Raw genomic sequence first — 21,031 nt, forward strand, 5'->3', positions numbered from 1 at the left:
TTTTGGTTCTAGTCATGTGTTAATAAGGAAAGTTTACTTTTGTTTAGCCAATCAGAGTGTTTTGTAGATGTATTTATTTTATTTGTCAACCCATTGCAGACACGTAGGTCGTTTTGATAAGTTATCTTTATTAAATAGGTATGCATAATGGAGTTTTCCCCTTCTCCTGCAGACGGAAAAATAGAAATGCAACAAATTGAACAAAGTTCGTCAACTACATCACTTGATTCAATATTAAATAATTCGGACGAAGAGGAATTTGAATCATCTCATCCTCCTTCGCCTGATCACAAAAAGTATCTTTATCCTAAAAAAGAATTTGTTGATAATTTAAGACCTGAAGATGTCCGATGGTTTTACAAACGGGAAGGTGACAAACTGTGGAAGCCGTTCATTGGTTACGATTCTCTGAGAATAGAATGTCGATACAGAGCCGCAACACTTGAAGATCAGGCTGGTATTGATGTTGATGAGAAGATTTTGGTACGTGGTGGACTGTATGATGTTGATGTTCCAGCTAAGACCTGCTCGCCTATATACTGGACAGGTACTAGTTCATCAAGATAAACCTCGCGTGCAAAGCACAACGGCGAGGTTTATCCTGTCTATCCATTCCGCCATTCGCAGTTTCTGGACAACTGTTCCGAGGAATTTTGCTCGGAACGAAATTGCGGTCAAAATAACGATTACCATCACATTTCCCCACCCTAATCGTATATTGTGATCCATTTCGAGCTCACTGAGACCAAGAAATACTTACTTTGAAACGATTTTCACTTTGAATTAAAGGAAAAAAGTCCGACTTTACCAAGCGGATTCTAGCAGCCACTTTCTAGTAGCCAATTACGCTAGCATTGTCAGCTGACACGCATAGCGATGTTCTGAACACCGGAATCATACGCCTTTTGAAGACCTTTAAGACATAAAAATTAGTCTTGGTTGTTATTTCGATTTTGTGTGGGTTTTTTATATAAAGATACTCTTTTAAACTCTGAACTTCTTAAGTTATAGTGAATACTAGCATATCAGTGTGTTTAAAAGTGGGGGAAATACAAGTAACAATTGAAAGGCGCATGATTCCGGTGTTTAGAACGTCACCATGCGTGTCAGCTGATATTGTCTGCCAGAGTAATTGGCTGCTAGAAAGTGGCTGCTAGAATCCGCTCAGTAAAGTCAGACTTTTTCCTTTAATTCAAAGTGAAGATCGTTTCAAAGTAAGTATTTCTTGGTCTCAGTGAGCTCGAAATGGATCACAATATACGATTAGGGTGGGGAAATGTGATGGCAATCGTTATTTTGACCGCAATTTCGTTCTGAGCTAAATTCCTCGGAACCGTTGTCCAGAAACTGCGAATGGCGGAATGGATAGACAGGATAAACCTCGCCGTTGTGCTTTGCACGCGAGGTTTATCTTGATGAACTAGACAGGTACATGATTGGTATATTTTACAAAGTATGAAAGTGTCGTCTGTTGGGTCACCCGAAATATGCCAAAAACCCGGTTTTTGGCATATTTATAATAAAAAACCCTCACAAAAACAATAATTCTGCTAAAATCGTATCCAATAAGTTTTTTATGTATACTTTATTGACAGTTTATCAATATTATATGATTTACAATTTATATGAAGCACAAATATTGTTGTCAGTCCTAAACATATGCATACATCTGTTTCTGCCTTGTTTGTAAAATGCGGAACAGGACAGATTTTAGGGTCCCACTATTTACCCCCAAGATACCCAAAAATACACCAAGACACCACACTTTTTTGTATTGGTGTACTCCCTGGGTGTATTGATATGCTGTTTATATTAGTTTTATTAGTAAACGTTAACAGAATATAAATATAAACCTTTATACAAATGAATACCTTTGGAATGACCATTGGCCTATTACAAAGTTCATTTGGCCATTTGAAGAAATAATTACATTTGTAATTACAAAGGCAAAACTTGTGATGTGTGAAATAAATGATTGGCTAGTTATTATTTCACATCTAAGTTAACAATAATAATGGAAAAAAAGGTGCTGTATTGGCCATCTTTTTTTTCTCTTGAATATAATAGTATTCAACAAATAAAAAAGCTGTTACACCCCTGCACCGCGGTGAAGTTCAGCACTTGCAGGGGAAGGGCTTCTTTAGGAAATTTCGTAATATATGCCTACATTTATTAATAAAACCCAAATAACAATTAACATTGTACATAACTGTATGTCTGTATACAAATCGTCCAATAATTCTTGTCAGTTAACATATAAAATTTTTTTACTCATAAATAATTGGACCCAGTATATAAATGAATGTATTTAAGTATAAATGTTTTTGGTATATTTACACTCATATTGTTTTTTCCCAATGAATAAACGTCACTAAAGCAATACGTATTGTTCGAAACACACCTGTTAATTGTGATTGGAGCTTCATAAACTCTAAAATCTGTTCTGTCCCGCATTTTTGAGGTTTTTTGATTGGGAAATGGGTTTTTTATCGTAAATATTGTAAAGTGGGTTTTTGGTATATTTACACTGAAAAAACTTTTTCCTAATGAAAAAACGTCACTGAAACAATACCTATTGTTCGAAACACACCTGTTAATTATGATTGGAGCTTCATAAACTCTAAAATCTGTTCTGCCCTGCATTTTTGAGGTTTTTTGATTGGGAAATGGGTTTTTTATTGTAAATATTGTAAAGCAGGTTTTTGGTATATTTACACTCAAAAAACTTTTTCCCAATGAATAAACGTCACTAGAGCAATACCTATTGTTCGAAACACACCTGTTAATTATTTCGTAACATACATAATTAGAATATAAAATGGTAAGATCAGACACATAGTAATAGTAATGATGACAATGATTATATACGTGTAATAATTGTGATATAAGCAGCATATCAGTACAAAAAAGTGTGGTGTCTTGGTGTATTTTTTGGGTATCTTGGGGGTAAATAGTCGGATCCTAAAATCTTTCCTGTTCCGCATTTTACAAACAAGGCGGAAACGGACGTATGCATATATGTTTAGGACTGACAACAATATGTGTGTTCATGTAAATTGTAAATCATTTAATATTGATAAAACTGTCAATAAAGTATATAAAAAATATATTATTGGATACGATTTTGGCAGAATTATTGTTTTAGTTAGGTTTTTGAATTGCGAAAAGGTTTTTTGATTGTAAATATGCCAAAAGCCTGGTTTTTGGCATATTTCGGGTGACCGTCGTCTGTTTACCTGTTTTGGTGAAGGACCTGTTTTGGTGGTTGCGTTGTATGTGCGCAGCAGTACGCATATTTGAAGATTTCTGACATCGTTAACTTTTGCATAGGGAAAGTAAACAAATGCTGTGACATTCACAGAAATATTCATAAAAATAAGATTAAAATGAGCAGAGAAAGGAAGATTGAACTTAACCCACTGATAAACACGGCACATTTCTTAATAACTTTTTCCTATGATTTTCAACGACTGTAATTTAAAAGAAAACTTAATTTTAAAAACTATTTTTGTCTGTTCTCAACTGTACTGCTATCTAGAAGTCACATGATTGTCATGGCGTCTGCTGAAAAGACTCTTTACAGATACTTGCCAAAAATATATGGTCCTGATATGTTTTAACGTAAATATCGTTTTGCATATTTGTTTATAAATTTATTAAAACTGAATGCAGCTTCTATTTTTTATCCAAACAATTTTACCATTATAACCATTCATTTGCTCAACTTATAATATGATTGCAAGACATCAGAATTGTTATATTCGTTTTCCTAAAGTGTTGTCTGTTAACATTGGTTCTTGAGGACACCATTTTGTAATTTGCCTTAAAATATTTAAAATAATTACATGTTTTGTTGAACAACATACATATTTTGATAAAACACTGAAAAGTTCTATGTTGGAATGATTTTGCTGTAAGCTATAACACTAAATGTTTCACTCACCGAAACAGTTTACGTAGTTATGAAGATTTACTGCTGATGCATGCTACAGTTTTTGATGCATGTGTGGTAAACTTTGCTATAGCCCAGTTTAGTTCTCATTTGAAGCATAGAAATACTAATAAAAAGGTACCACTTTGGATAACAACTGTCTGTTGATAAATATTGATATGCTTGAGAACCAAATGCTTATGCTCACTAAAACTGGTTCACCCATGATAATTACCAGGGCTAGCTCTGCCACTCGCCAGATTTACCAATTGTGAATTTTAAGGACAATTGGCAAATTTTATTTTTATTTGTCTACATACATTACAATAAGCTTTCAGTCATATATTAGCTGCAAATGTCACTTTAAAAAAAATTGCTATTGGAAAATTGGCATTAAGTGAGCTGTTTCACCCATGGCAATTCTTTTAAAAATTGCTGTAAGAGACACATTCTTAAGTTTGAGTCCTGTGTAATCATTTGTGTTTTGTTGGAAAATAACCGAGTACTGTATACATGTAAACTTAGTATTTGTCAGATACATATATTATGTAATTTGGCATAATTTTCTAATCACCTGGAGCTAGCCCTGAATTACATGGGGGATTGTTCAAGTAACTCAACATTTCTGAAAAATAATTGAGACACGGAAAAAAGGAGAATTGTGAGAGTATTCTCCTATTTCAAATACCCATGGATACGTACTATTACAGTCAGTTGCATAAATATAACCCAGGGCAAGGTCAGGTCTGTTTGGAACCCTGACGAGTTAATTATTTTTCATGAATCCACACTTCTGAGTGTACATTCAGATTCTCCACCTGAATCCATTGTTCCTTTTTGAAAATTTAAGTGACTGGCAAATTGTATTTTTAAAATAAAAATATTTGTTAAAATGACTATGAATATTTTAAAAACTAACAACCCAAAATGATAAGATCCTTTAGGACTAAACCTGAATAATTTGGCCAGTAAATCCTCAGCAGAGGATGACTGACATAACGGATGTGACAGGCATTTAAAAATAAAAGCTGAACTGATTTTAAAAAGCTGAAATGTCTGTACCATACCTATATAAAGGTAAAAAAAATTGTTTAGCATTTCATACAGATCAAATCCAGTCTATAGTAAACTTTGTGAAAATGTTTTTACACAAAAAATCTGAAATCAGATAAATTTAAAAGCTGAAAAGTCACATCCCTGCATTAAGCATGTGCTGATATCTGATAAATAAAACTACCCTTCACTGATTTATCTTCACTATTCAGTATTTAATATACAAGCCATTATTGCTTTGCCGTTCCAGTTTCAGGTGATGTTTCAATGATTATGCGTGGCGTTTGGTTTTATGACGGCAGCTGGCAGCCTGTTGAGGATGGTTATGCTTCTCAGATTGAAACAGAACACATGGCTACGTTTTTTGGACAAAAACTACATGTTGAGTCTTTTACCACCAGTCCTTCAAAAGGACCAAAGCCAAGTATGTACTGTATGCATCATTAGCTACATATTATACATGTATATGTACCTGTTAAAAATACTGCCCAAGTAATGTTAATTTAATTAGTGTTAAGAAGATTATATCACATACACAATAAATAATAGTTTTCCCATTTTCCCATTAGCATCAAAGGATGTTTATATATACTGAACAAAATAAGAAACTTCCGCTAACTTTGCTTGAAGATAACTTGATGAAAACAAACCGGGGGAATAATTGTTATATATGCATTTAAAGAGTGTTCCATGATGCATCATTTGGTGCAAAAATCATGGCCATAGGTTAACAGAAACTGGGAGAAATTTTGACCAAGTGTGGTAGGGGTTAAAAAAAAAAAAACCCCACTTAATAACGGGTATGACCACCTCTTGAATTGACCACTGCAGTGCATCGCAGGCGCATAGAATTGACTAAAGTGTTGATTTCTGCCTGTGGAATATTGTTCCATTCCTGAATGAATGCTTGACGAAGTTCGTTGACGTTAGCGGGTGGGTTGGGACGACGCCTCAATCGTCTGTCCAGACTATCCCAGACATGCTCGATGGGGTTGAGATCAGGACTTTTAGCGGGCAAATCATCAATGAAATCAATGTTATTTGTCCTAAAAATTTTTACAGTGTCTCTAACTGTATGAGAGGTGGCATTATCATGCTGAAAAATCGAAATGTTGGCGTTGTTATGGAACAGAGGAATGACGTGATGAGCGAGAATGTCATCGCGGTAATGTTGAGCATTTAAATTGTCATCAATGACGACTAGTGGTGAACGATAACCATGGGCAATGGCTGCCCAGACCATGACACAACCCCCACCCCCGAAACGATCTCGTTCAAGAACACAACAGTCAGCATAGCGTTCATTTCTCCTACGGTAAACGCGCATCCTGCCATCACTACGTTGTAAAGAAAATCTGGATTCATCCGAAAAAAGAACGGTATTCCAGCGTCGCCGTATCCAACGAATGTGTACACGTGCCCAATTAAGACGATTTAGACGATGACGTTGCGTTAAAATGCATCCGACGTAAGGACGTCGTGCATGTAAACCGTTCTCCCGCAGACGATTACGAACATTTTGCCCACTGATTCGGTTATTACGAAGCCCAGGTGTGTTAGCAGCAGTAGCAGTGGCAGTTTGGAATCGATTGCGCAAATGCGTGTTTATGATATAGCGGTCTTGACCACGCGTTGTAACACGCGGACGTCCACAACGTGGCAAGTTGTTGGTGCTTCCTGTCGTTCGAAATCTTACGCCAAGATTTCGTATAGCTTGACTAGAACTCCCAACATGCCTTGCAAAGTCTTCTGTCGACATGCCAGCATCAAGCATGCCAATCGCCTGTTCGCGTAAATTATTGGGTATTCTTGGCATATTAAAAATGCTACAATGTAAAAAACGTTAATTTTTTTTACAAATTTTGAAGCGTTTTCGTTCACTTAACAACAATGTCAGTAAAACAAGTAAAACAAATTGACCGAATACTACACGGGACATGTCGAACCACGCATGCACGTGCAAACTGAATTTCACCTTGTTGACGATTAACAGTGCAAAAATAATCGATAAAATTCATGAATCCTGATAATACAGCTGACGGCTAATACTACCTATATAATTTCATTACACAATGAATTCTTTAACACAACAAATACTATATGTACAAATCGGAAGTTTCTTTTTTTGTTCAGTATATATGCATGTCATTACATACCAAATATGGGGCTTTGGTTTGGATGGGAAGAGCCCAATCGGAGAATAGATCCACTAAGAGAATTCGACCCAAGCTCCACAGTTGAGTTCCCTGCTGTACTAGATACACCAAGAGAATTTGACCCAAGCTCCACAGTTGAGTTCCCTACTGTACTAGATACACCAAGAGAATTCGACCCAAGCTCCACAGTTGAGTTCTCTACTGTACTAGATACACCAAGAGAAATAGACCCAAGCTCCACAGTTGAGTTCCCTACTGTACTAGATACACCAAGAGAATTCGACCCAAGCTCGACAGTTGAGTTCTCTACTGTACTAGATGCACCAAGAGAATTCGACCCAATCTCCACAGTTGAGTTCCCTACTGTACTAGATACGCCAAGAGAATTCGACCCAAGTTCCACAGTTGAGTTCCCTACTGTACTAGATACGCCAAGAGAATTCGACCCAAGCTCCACAGTTGAGTTCCCTACTGTACTAGATACACCAAGAGAATTCGACCCAAGTTCCACAGTTGAGTTCCCTACTGTACTAGATACACCAAGAGAATTCGACCCAAGCTCCACAGTTGAGTTCCTACTGACTGAGCTAGATACACCCCAGCACATTAAAACAGTTGTGGCTGTCTGGTGTTTAACATAAATGATTCTTTCAACATTTGCTTGATATACATATAGAAAGAGAGGAAACCCACTATTGTCACAGAGTCTACTACCGAAAAAGCAGTAACTAAGGAATCTCTTATCTGCACTTTCCTAGAGGCAAGACAGGCCTGTAGTCCCTGGACGATATCTAAAGTGGGAGTGGGGATGAAAGGCACAAACCATATGTTTTACCTTTATTTATATGGAGCAGGACCAAAAAACCCTGTACATTTTCGTCTTCGAGTGTGTGTATTTGTGGGGAGGGGGGGCGGGGGCAGGCTTGCAAGACAGTACATGCCATAACCTTTGATGTACCAGTAATGGAGTATTGGATGGAAAGGGAAAACCCCAAATCCTACTGCTCTTTACACCCCAGCAAGTGCTTTACTATTGAGTTGCATTCTCACCCCTTGTACTTGATCACATTATGGATGTCAGGGCATACAATTTGGCATGAACGATTTTGTCGTTCGTCTGTCGGTTATGCAAAACCAATATCGACACGAACGGCGGATCATTCGTGCAAAAACTATAATCGCTCGTCAGAAAATGTAAACTGACGGGCCTAGCATTGCAGGTGTGAGAGAAAAAAACAATGTATCCATTTGAACTCGACATAGCGGTCAATTACAAAGTCGGCCCAGCGAAGAAACTAGTACGTTTAATAAGGGACCAAGTGGAAATTATAACATGATGAAACACTGAGTTGCAGCATCGATTGGATCAATCGAGGATTCACAGAACTTCGGGTCTTTCCGTTCCTTCCGGGAAATCCCAGTTTTGTTCAGACTGTTGTTTGGCGCCAACAAATACTGCCCTGTAACAGAACCGATGGGGTAGTGTGCTGAAATGTAAATGGCAGCTTTCAAGTTAGAATTTGGAGAAAAGCTACAAAAATCGCCCATCTTTGATTCTCATTTGATTACCGTTGCCAGTTAACCTTTTCATTTGTATCTGAACGAGAAAATTGTTTGTGCAAACACTAAAATCACACGAACAACATATCGTTTGTCTGAAAAAAAATCAAATTTTATGCCCTAGATGTTAATATTACAAAGTACATGCACTGGCCTGTTCCAATCAGTAACATAACGTTTAATACCTAATAGCCATCTGATGAGATGACATTAAGCAAGCATATAGACAGAACCATTTATATCTCTGATTTACCATTGTTCTCTTTCAGTTATCCACAATATAAAGTTTCAGAATTTCCATGTTGACTGGAACTCTCCGAGTGAAGTCTTCCTCTTTAGTGAGTCTGCATCATCCAAAATCATGCGACATGTTTCCAAGTCATTTGGATGGCAGAAATGTAAGCTTTTAATAATAAATTGAAGAATTAATCAAGCATTGGCAACTTTAATCAGTTGACCGTTTGATCAAGTAAATGTCATGATCGAGTATTGCCTGGTACAAGAGTTATTTCCCTTGTAGTTCTTTGGTCCCTAGTGTACTATTGCCAGTAATACATGAGGAAATAATAGGGAACAATATTTCGAAATCTGAGCTAACCGGAAGTCGGTTCACATGGTTTTTACCTAGGTAACCAATTATTTGGTTACGTGAATCATATTTGCGTAACCTGTGGGTTACCTGATCGGTTACCTCAAAGTTACATTGAAAATATGTTTTCAATACATAATTTTTAGCAAAACACAATTTGTACAACAAAAAAAACAGTTTCTAAAATAGTTTCTTTAATGCTTGCTAAAGTTAAACACTATTGTAAAATTACTATATATCAGCCCCAGTACTGAAACAAAATAGATACACTTCCAGATTCTTTCTCCTTTTGGCCAAGTTACTTTCACTTTATCGATGGTACTTCTATACTACAGTGATGTTCCAAATGTTTGTTTTTTAAAGCTCATTATGCGATGTTAGTATTTTTCAACTTTTGTGACACTTTTTGAATCCTGTTTACGTTAAAACCGTTTTCAATATTTGTAAAATATTATGTCTAATATATATTCCTTTAGAGATAAAATAGAAGTAGCACGGAATAGCGGTCCGTGCACATTTCTTTAAAACTTTTGGCATTTAGTTTAGACTGGTCGCAAACTATAACTGTTACAATATCACATTGTCTACTAGTTTGCCGTGCATCAAGTATCTAAAAATCAGTCAAAAACATGTGTCGGAATAATAGTAAAACCTTAGGGTTTCGAAATTACAATACTCAACTGTATAATAAACTTAACCGAGTTGTTGTTTCGCGTAAATTTATTTTTGCATAACCAACACGCGAACAGAACGGCAGTTCACGTTAAATATTGTGCCCTGAAATAAAATACTGAACGTTGGGAATATAGAAATATTTATGCTCAAAGTCATTTTGCCCAGCAAAATATTGTTTTAAATTTTGATTTAGAAATGAAAACTATTTTGGGGTTCAGTCTGTAAAAACATGGGTCAAGGTATAAGTAAAACACGCAGTGATATATATACATGTACCGACAGAGAGAAAATGGTATCTACTCCATGGAGAATGACACGTTTTCTCCTGTTACATTGTAATTAACAAAATAGACCTCCAAAATGTTCTGAAATTATAGATACTATTATAATGACATATTACAAAAGAATAATAAAATAGTTTACCCATAATAGAATAAGCCAATCAAAGACAATTTTATTCTCTGTGGGGTCCTATAGAAGTTTTGCTATTTTATATAAATATATTTACAACTAAGTTACTTAAATTTAAAAACCAACCATGTTTGTTACATCCAAAACCCTCATTTTCTTTTTGCGACATGCTAAATGGAATTATAATCCAAAAGCAAATGAATGTCTAGTAAAATTGCCCTGCTGGTTGCAGAGATATATTTCTTTCCAGCTGGTACATCGTTGCATCGTGGGTATTACTGTGAAGCCCAGATGGATGACAAGCCTCTCGACATCACTCACCTAGTGTTTGTTGTACACGGGATTGGACAGAAAATGGACACTGGTGCTATTGTCAAGTGCTGTAAAGAGTATGCATGTATTGTCTCATTGATCTAATGCTATTGTCAAGTGCTGTAAAGAATATGCATGTATTCTCAAATTGATCTAGTCTTTGAAACCACATTATTTAATTACATGTACCGTATATCTTCACCTATAAGTCAATTTTTTTTCACCAAAAAATTGTTTTACAACTTGGGGTGTTGACTTATAAGAGGGTAAAAAAATATTGGTGGGCCCATTGGGATATTTTTCGTTCCAACCAGTGCACCACGACTGGTATATCAAAGGCCATAGTTTGTGCTATTCTGTCTATGAGATGATGCATATAAAAGATCCCTTGCTACTAATGAAAAAATGTAGCGGGTTTCCTCTCTAAGACAATATGCCAAAATTACCAAATATTTGACATCCAATAGCTGATGAGTAATAAATCAGTGTGCTCTAGTTTTGTCGTTAAACAAATCAAATTAGTTTATCCTTGTATGAAAATTTATTGGTTGGATATATTTAAAGTTTATTTTGTTTAACGAACAAACTTTAAATATATCCAACCAATTAAATTTTATACAGTAATAAACTAATTGTTTTATAAGATCTGATACATGTATCTCTATGAATAATTGTGAAATATGTGTTTCAGTTTAAGAGAAAGAGTGGAGCATATTAAACATAAATACCACAGTCACGAGTGCTATAACAAGAGAGCAGAGTTTCTGCCAGTGGAATGGAGGTCTTCTCTCACTCTTGATGGAGGCAAGTATATAATAACTATTATATACAGGTTGGTGTAGGTACCGGCCTCGGTGGTGTAGGTACCAGCCTCGGTGGTGTAGGTACCAGCCTCGGTGGTCTAGGTATCGGCCTCAGTGGTCTAGTTACCGGCCTCGGTGGTGGTGTAGGTACCGGCCTCGTTGATATAGATACCAGCCTCGGTGGTGTAGGTACTGGCCTTGATGGTGTAGGTACCAGCCTCAGTGGTGTAGGTACCGGCCTCGGTGGTGTAGGTACCGTCCTCGGTGGTGTCGTGGTTCAGTCATCAGACATAGGGCTGGTAGGTACTGGATTCCGAGCCTGGTACTGGCTCCCACCCAGAGCAAGTTTTCATGACTGGACAGACAGCCCAGATAGCTGAGGTGTGTGCAGAGGACAGCATGCTTGAACCTTAATTGGATATAAGCAAGTTGAAATGAATGAATGGATGTAACTTAGTCATAAAGTGCTCGCATGGTGTGCCATGGGTCACAGGATCAGACTACGTCCATGGACTTGAGGTTTTTTTCCTGAATCAGTTAGTGCTCCACAGGTACATCAAAGACTGTACTGTGGTATTTACTGTCCTGTCTTTGGAAAAGTGGATGTTAAATCCCTTGTCGCTTTTTCAATAGGAGTAGCCTATTTGGCAGCAGTGGGTTTTATTTAGACTATATAGCACCAAAGTTTGAAATGCACTGGGATAACCAAATATTCCATTTCTGTACTATTATATACTTTAAATTGGGTTATTTCTTTTAAGTGGAAATGTTTATGATTTTAATGCTAGTGGATTCAGGTATCAAGTGTTTTGTAAATCTTATTTATTTATTTAGTAAAATTCTATAAATATTTTACTTTTTAGCTAGCAAGTGTTTGGTAACTGTTAAATACCATACTGGTTTGGTGGATTACGTAACACTAATTTGTAGTCAGTATTTTAATGACAGTTATGTTTTGTATGCACCCGAGACAAATTAGGACACAAAGTATGTGATATTTTCAGACACTGTGGACTCGATAACTCCTCACAAAATGAAGGGTGTGAGAAGCATCCTCAACAGCAGTGCCATGGACGTTCTCTATTACACCAGTCCTCTGTACAGGTCCGAGGTAAGTAGGCGGCAGTCTGTATCCAGACGAAACACCATTTGTATTCTTAGCAATTACTTTATAAGGCTTTCCATTTTAGAGTTGTAAACATTTTTTTTTTAGCTGTAGGGCAGGATGTACCCTAGTGGTAAAGGTCACACATGATGCATGATCGGTCTAGGATTTATCCCCATTGGTGGGCCCATTGGATAATTTCTCATTCCGGCCAGTCCACCAAAGATTGTGGTATGTGCTATCCTGTTTGGGATGGTGCATTACAAAACATCCTTTGCTACTAATGGAAAAATGTAGCAGGTTTGATATCATTAGCCAATTATTAATAGGTTTTTAAGGATTCTGCTTTCCTAAAAGTCCAGTTTTGAAAAGTTTTGTTGTATACATACAGTGTATGTATTACATTAAAATGTGAGATGTCATATATCATAAGTATATCCGTCATTAAGTTACTGTCTAAGTTGTTTTTGAGGCATTTATTGACTTCCAACTTTATAGATTACAATGTTAATGTTATTCAGTAGAAATTCTTAAAAATACTCCAGATGTGTTTGTTTTATTGTAAAAGAAGACATTAAGTATAAAAAACCCATGTATTTTTGTTTTTGTATTCTGCCAACTCCTTACATTTTTGCTATTCAATCTACTTAATGATATGTAGTCATAATAGCTGTTGATGCATGGTATTGTGGTCTATTAGAATACGCTGTGCGGCCCAATACCTCTGACTTCAGCACTCAAGGTTTCTGTTAAGATTACCTCACCCGTAGTCCATATCAGTCTAGCCGCTACCATTGACCAGCTAGTCCAGCTTGGGTTTCCCTAGCAGAAGCCAAAGCTCCTGCTGACATAGTTCTCTGGGTCACTGAGACATACAAGCCCCCTCACCATGTCAAGGAATGGACTATGAAAGGGCTTAATGATATTAAGATCCTTATTTTAATGGTATATAGAGCTATTAATAGAAATTATATTTTGAGTCTTTTTCCTTTGAACACAAATATAGAATGAAAGAAAATTGTAACATTTTGAAATTTGTTTTCTAGAGGAAGTTTAAAACATGAATGAAACTGTTGTATATACATGTATATTTCAGATAACCCATAGTCTACAGCATGAACTAAATCATCTTTATACTGTGTTTTGCTCAAGACATCCATATTTTGAAGCAAATGGTGGAAAAGTGTCCATTGTTGCCCATTCATTAGGTATGTTTCAAGCATTGGGTTTTGGGTTTCTTAATTATGAGTGGAATTGTAATACAAACTGTATTGATTTGATTTGTTTTTGTTGCTTATTTTTATTTAAAATTCCAAAATATTTAATATTTATTTGAAGTGGTTATTATTTAAAGAAACAAGTGATATCAGATGATGCTATTTTCCTTCATTGGACACCTTTCAGTTTTATCATGTACGTGTATGGTTGAGCTAGATAAATTTGGAAAATATTTACTATGGCATGTTCTACAATAATTCACAGAAGACAGAATTATATACTAAAAAATGTTACATGTTTATATAAAATCATTCTGCTATTAGTTTTCACAAAATGCCTTTTTTTCGTGACAGTACTGTGTTGAATTTTTAATCATCTGCTGTGAATATTTTAATTTTATTCTTGTTAATGGCATCAATGTTGCACAAATATTTTCATTTAATATTACTAAATTTTTGTCCTATTATACTAAAATGAAATATGGTGTATGGCCAAGTCTGATGATGTCTTTTGCAGTCAGTCGATATAAAGAAATCTTTTTTGTTTTGACCAGGAGCTGTGATCACATATGATATAATGACTGGTTGGAATCCGATAAATTTGTATGACCAGTTTGTTTCTTCTCTTATTGTAAGTATTTCAGACGGATTGGTTTTTATTAAAATATACATATCTGTAAATCTATACCAGTATTATATAAAAAAAGAAAGAAGTGTTTTATTTAACGACGCACTAAACACATTTTATTTACGGTTATATGGCGTCAGACATATGGTTAAGGACCATACGTATTATTTTTTTAGAGGAAACCCGCTGTTGCCACATAGGCTACTCTTTTACGACAGGCAGTAAGGGATCTTTTATTTGCACTTCCCACAGGCAGGATAGCACAAACCATGGCCTTTGTTGAACCAGTTATGGATCACTGGTCGGTGCAAGTGGTTTACACCTACCCATTGAGCCTTTCGGAGCACTCACTCAGGGTTTGGAGTCGGTATCTGGATTAAAAATTCCATGCCTCGACTGGGATCCGAACCCAGTACCTACCAGCCTGTAGACCGATGGCCTGCCACGACCCCACCGAGGCCGGTTAGTATTATATAAAGATATGTTAATGTTTATTTGTTATTTGTTTTGTTGAAAATATTTGATTTTTATTTTAACTTGTAATTAATCTGTGCTTCGTTAATAAAAATTGTATACATCTAAGTTGTGTTTGAAATGGTTTAATATATTTCACAAGAAAGTGAATTACCCATTTTTTGTTCTAATTAGCATTTTGTATATGGGTATATTAGTATTATAATGTAAAGGTGGATGAATTAGTTACAATTCGATCAATTGGTATTTTGAAGCAGCAGGTTATTTTCTACAAATCTTGTAAAGTGTTTCTATACATGCAGTGTGTACTGTTTGCTCTTATAGCTTAATTTGTTAATTTTATTGCAGAATGAAGAAAGTGCAAATGCCTCCGGATCGGCTGATGTGCATAGTGATCTGGACAAAGCTAAAAAACAGTAAATTTCATTACCAACATATTCACTTTCAAACTTGTTTCTAGTCATAGTAATAGTATTTAATATACACATTCAGAGAAAGCTGTTGTAGTGCATTCTTGTTGTGGGTGCAGGTGTTGACTTGTGCCAGCTCCAGGACAGGAAAGTGGGTGGTGTTGGGAGAGGGTAACGCCTGCACTGGCATGTGCAAGGGAGCACAAACAGCCCATCCAGGGTCGGTAGCTAGCGGGGGTCTAGTTTCTAACACCAAGTTGTTTTAAATTTGTTGATATATAGAACTTTGATCTGTGATGTGCTTGCTTGTAAATCAGTTGTATACAAGTATTTCAAGTCAAGACAACAGCAACGTTCATCCCCCCCCCCCCCCCACCCTTTCTCATATGAACTTGAACATGAGCCATATATGTTGGAGAGATGTATACCTGGACCACCGACATATACTGACACTTTAAGAAATGAAAAATGCGTAATTTTAGAGTTAATAAAAAAAACGTGATTTCGTTTTGTTTTTGTTGCATCCGATAATCTAGCTTGGGACGAAGTGATGTCAGCTCCGACCAACTCCTGAATGCACAGTGTAAGCACAGTGTAAACAAACACAATAATTTACGACAAGGCGCTTCCCTTGATCAACCGGACTTGTAAAACTACATAAATGACTTGATAATATAATAAACCATTTAACTAAATATATTTCAGTTTTCATTAACAGAATGAAATGAGGTTATAGTATTTTTCTCTTAAAAAATCCAAATAATAAATGCATACTAGTAGGCTGCGTTGGAGCAAAAATGACACCCATGTGATAATTTTCTTTTCTTTGGGACTATGTAATTGGTCAGTGCTTCGATTTTAGATGGGAAAGTCTACTTAATCAAGCGTTTTACAGAATTATTTACAATAATAAAGCACGACAGCTGTTAATGTTCATTACCATTTTAGGGTTAGCAGGTTATTTCACCATACCCTGTGATGTTCTTAATATCGGTACATATATTTGTGTCTAGATGGAGGTAATTAATTATTTCGTCTGGTTACCTGCCAATCAGGAATCACAGGTGGAGGCAATGACACGATAGACTAAGAAAACACTCCGATTATCATTTCAGTACATAGATTACTGCACGGACAAAACATGATACAGTTATTTTGACCACTTTGACAATGGTGGTTTATTTTGTATTGAAAAATAGTATATAGATATTGATGGCTTACTGGGATGGATATTATTACAAAACATTGCGATGCATGCTTGTTTTATCATCACTCAAAAATCAGGTATGTTTGTTTCTTCAGTTCTAAGACTAATTCTTGACATGGCGCATTAAGTGTTATGTAACCACCGGCTTGCCAGAGGGCGTATTCATTGTGATGGAACAAAATGGCTGCGTCCATTATATATAATAGCCGTCACATTTAACCGTTTTATTAATTAAATATAATAATATACTTGTTGATGTTAAGCAATAATGTGCATTATATATCGTTGAATATACCAGTACAAAAGCCTTGCGAGCATTCCTTGAACATTTTCCATCTTTTATTTTATTAAAGGATTTTTTTTAAATCCACTTTAATGACACGATTAAACATGGTCATCAAATAAACAATCAGGGCAAGTAGAGCTCTGACAATTCCCTGAGAGATTGGTTGGTGACAGGATATGACAGCCCTTTTAGTTTTCAATGTGTTTCACTTGATATATTTCATGTAATAAGGCTGTTAGATAGTGGTTTCGCATCCTAGTACCGGTCCCCACCCAGAGTGAATTTAACAACTCTGTGGGTAGATGCAAGGCCACTACCCCGACTTCTCCCTCACTAATATCCACTAACAACTAACCACTAATCCTCTGTCCTGGACAGATAGCCTAAATAGCTTGAACCATAGTTGGATATAAGCACAGAAATTAATGATGTAAAAAAAATACTTCAGTTTTACTTATATAAAATTTCAGTTTTGTCTGGGAAATATATTTCACATCGATAACTAAACCTATATTCAATTTCAGGTCTGTACATTATTTGGATCCAGAGTAATTATCATTTATGTATTTACAAACCATTTAATGTGGCAACTGAGCCACTATTTGTATGGTTAATACTTTGGTCGAAAGGTTGTCTTGGGTTTTGATGTCATGAGACTGCTTTTGGTTTATACATTGCATAGAATGTTTTCATTCTGTGAACAATTCTATTTTAAAAATGTTGTATCCTTGAATCCCATGGCTGCTTTCATCTTTAATTTTTTTCCCTTTTTTTTTTTTTTATGTCATTGTGAAATACGAATGGTACACTACATGTATATGCATAAAAAGTTATAAGATATAAACTAGGTATAGGTAATAACATGTATGTTTAACATATAACATTTAATTTCGTACTTGTCACCACACATCAGCATTTTATAATTTGAAACAGTGAGTACTGAGTAAGTATAAACTATTGTTTTGTTTAGTTGAACTTATATATTGGAACACCGGCCTTGGTGGCGTCGTGGTTAGGCCATCGGTCTACAGGCTGGTAGGTACTGGGTTCAGATCCCAGTCGAGGCATGGGAATTTTAATCCAGATACTGACTCCAAACCCTGAGTGAGTGCTCCGCAAGGCTCAATGGGTAGGTGTAAACCACTTGCACCGACCAGTGATCCATAACTGGTTCAACAAAGGCCATTAAAAAAATATATAAAAAATTATATATTGGAACATGTTATAATTTGTTTTATCAGGTAGTGTTATAAACTTGGACAATATATTAAAATGAGTTTCACTGAATGTATAGGCCATTTTATGAGAGGTTCTGGGCTTCAACAGTTACTGGAGACAATTTATACTGACATTAATATAACATTTAGTGGAAAGGCCATATCAAGCTCTATATGGGAACATATTTTCATAGAAACTGTTCTCAACTTATTAATGCAATTATCTTGTCAAAAGTTTAAGGCAAGTTCATTCTGTTTGTCCAGATTAATGCAGACCTTGTATTTTAAGGCAAGTAATCACTCACACCTGCCATTACCCACATAAAATGAATTATAGGCATGCTTTAAACCACCAACTTAATCAAAATTAATGAACCTACTGTACATAAATGTAGTGGGCATGATACAAATTATGATTTTAAGAAAGTCCCTTCCCCTCTTCCGTTTTAAATCAAGCCCGTACTGTAAATTCTGAAACCATGTTGAAATTAAAAAGAGACGTTTTTTGATAATTGCCAGTTGATCGTATTCAGCTGATGAATCTTGTTCAGCTAACTATTTTTATTACACACATATTGGTGAGAACATCATTTTCTATTTATAATAACACAAACATGAAAGCTTTAGATATGACTAATGATAAGTAACCCCAATGTAGTGTTTCTGCCAAACCATATAAATTCCACAATTTATCATGTATTTCTTCTGCTTTATTATTATTTTTTGTTTGTTTTACAAGTACAGTTACATGTATGCTTATTTATGGTGATGGAAGTTTTTATGAACAGTTACATTTATTTATGGTGCTGGAAGTTTTTATGAACAATTACGTTTCTTTATGGTGCTGGACATTTAAGGCAAATTGTAATTTTTAAATGGAACATTATTATTATTTTTTTTTTAACATTAAATGACATTATCATGCCTTATATTATTTTTACTGTTGTTTTTTTTTTTTTATCTGCTAATCCTCCTAGAGTTCCATGAATTGTTTTGAGTGTGGTGCTCAGATGATTGAATATGCCTCCAATAATGTATCCCCACCTCACCTCTAACCCAATTAAGATTTCTTTTTTTCCCCTACCAAAAGTTGGCAGCTGGTTTTGATTTGCTTTTCATTTTGTTTTTTTTTCAGTGTTATTCTAGCATTTATTACATTTATTTATCTTTTAATAATTTGGAAATACATGTAGTTGATATTAATCACTAACACCATCATTGCTGGTGTTTAAGTGTTATAACTGCAACATCAGAATGAAACAAATGATCAGCAGTCAAGCTTAAAACATATATACAGTACTAGCTATATTATTAATAAAGAGGAGGGGTTTGGTATAGTGTCAGAAAAGTTTTAACAGGAATGGAAATAACATAATATATAACCTATATTTTGTCTTTACTTTAAGTATGTAATTAAGGAATATATTTGGAGTACCAAAATCCGAAAAACCAACCAAAAAAACCCTTTATTGAATGTTAAAATCAAATGTGTATGTGTGTCTCATGTAGACGTTTGTGTATTTCCAGTGTCAAGGAATTGGAGATTTTGCTGCAAAAGGTGCATGAAAAACAGAAGAAGTTAAATCCAGGGCTCAATTTCATGGCAAGTAGTTTAAGTGTTTTACAGTGAAACCTGTCTAAACCAGACCCTGAAGAAACCAGAATCCTGTAAAAACCAGCCAATTTTCATGGTTCCGAATTTTCTAAATTCTAAAATGTGAATTTTTTAAACACCGGATCCTGTCTAAATTGGATAAATATTAGGTCCCCAGCATGATCTGGTTTAGACAGGTTTCACTGTAGTAGCTATTTATAAGTTAGTAAATCTATTACACTTGTTAAACTGAAATTTGTATACACATTTTATGAATACAACATTTGTAAAATATCGGTTTTAAGTTTTTTGTGAATTACTTTTGATATGTTATATACAAAGAAACACATTTCGAAGCCATATCCACAGCAGTCAATCTGTCAAAGAGACTGCCCTGAGTCTTCTGCTGTAAAGAGATTATAACATAGTTGAGGTGCACCATAACATCAGCAGCAAGTAATTTAATAGAAAATGGACACCTTGCTAAAGTCTTAAGTTTGAACATTAAAGGTTTTTTTCTGATTATGGTCTCTAGTCAGCATACTAGGACTGTGTCACAAGTCTTTTGAATTGCTCTGAAACAGTCATCAAAATAAATGTGCGTCAAAGTAAGTCGAGAATGGTCATTCATTGAGATATCATCCTCATTAACATTATTTTAATACCGAAAAAGAGTACAGATGTCTATAATTATGTAACAGTATTGTTTTCCAGCTGGAGAATCTGTTCTGCCTGGGATCTCCCCTGGCCGTGTTTCTTGCTCTTCGTGGTATCCGTCCACAGGGGAAAGGATCCATCGACCACATCCTACCTACCAATACCTGCAAACGCCTTTTTAACATCTTCCATCCATCGGACCCTGTGGTACGTTCAACATTTTTATCATATAAGCTGGGTTCAACATTTTTTAAAAGTTGGACAGAAATGGAGCGCGGGAAAGCAAAAAAATCTGATGTTAAAAAAAATAGCCGCCAGTGCCTTATTTTGCTATATTTCGCTGTTTCCAACGCGTTACCTTGAGGTTTTAAATGTAACATTATGTATTATGTACTTAAGGTGATCTTAACGCTAAGATCGCTTCATGGAACGAGGCCCTGAATCAGTTAGCGTACTTGCCATGTGCACTTGACCTCATGTTCAACAGTTAAGCCACGCATATGACCAGGTGTCCTTTGCTGGACCAGGAATTCCTCATTAAAATTAATTTAAAAAAACATGTCTTGCCCAATCAGTCAGGTGCCAACGACATAAAGGTTGTTTAGTTTAACTGACTGTTAATCTGCTGTTGGTTAAAAAAAAAGAAAAAAAAGAGAAAGAAATTGACCTGCAGGTACATATGCACGTCATTGTACAGGGGCGAGGGCCTAGAGCCTAGACTGTGCTAAGCGATGTTTAGAGAACAG

General features: G+C 35.6%; 1 protein-coding gene across 1 annotated transcript in view; it reads left to right on the top strand.

Moving 5' to 3' along the window:
• Positions 1–21,031, top strand: part of LOC121371612 (phospholipase DDHD1-like) — a 28,076-nt gene continuing 7,045 nt past the window's right edge. Inside the window, exons 1-11 of the mRNA XM_041497628.1 lie at positions 1–547; positions 5,235–5,408; positions 8,970–9,098; positions 10,626–10,764; positions 11,379–11,491; positions 12,495–12,601; positions 13,692–13,803; positions 14,367–14,443; positions 15,263–15,330; positions 19,562–19,637; positions 20,343–20,492. Coding sequence (XP_041353562.1) covers positions 148–547; positions 5,235–5,408; positions 8,970–9,098; positions 10,626–10,764; positions 11,379–11,491; positions 12,495–12,601; positions 13,692–13,803; positions 14,367–14,443; positions 15,263–15,330; positions 19,562–19,637; positions 20,343–20,492 — 1,545 coding nt within the window. The 5' untranslated portion in view covers positions 1–147. The remainder of the gene's footprint in view (positions 548–5,234; positions 5,409–8,969; positions 9,099–10,625; positions 10,765–11,378; positions 11,492–12,494; positions 12,602–13,691; positions 13,804–14,366; positions 14,444–15,262; positions 15,331–19,561; positions 19,638–20,342; positions 20,493–21,031) is intronic.

The sequence above is a fragment of the Gigantopelta aegis genome, chromosome 4 (genome assembly GCF_016097555.1).
Source record: "Gigantopelta aegis isolate Gae_Host chromosome 4, Gae_host_genome, whole genome shotgun sequence".
Lineage (NCBI taxonomy): Eukaryota > Metazoa > Mollusca > Gastropoda > Neomphalida > Peltospiridae > Gigantopelta > Gigantopelta aegis.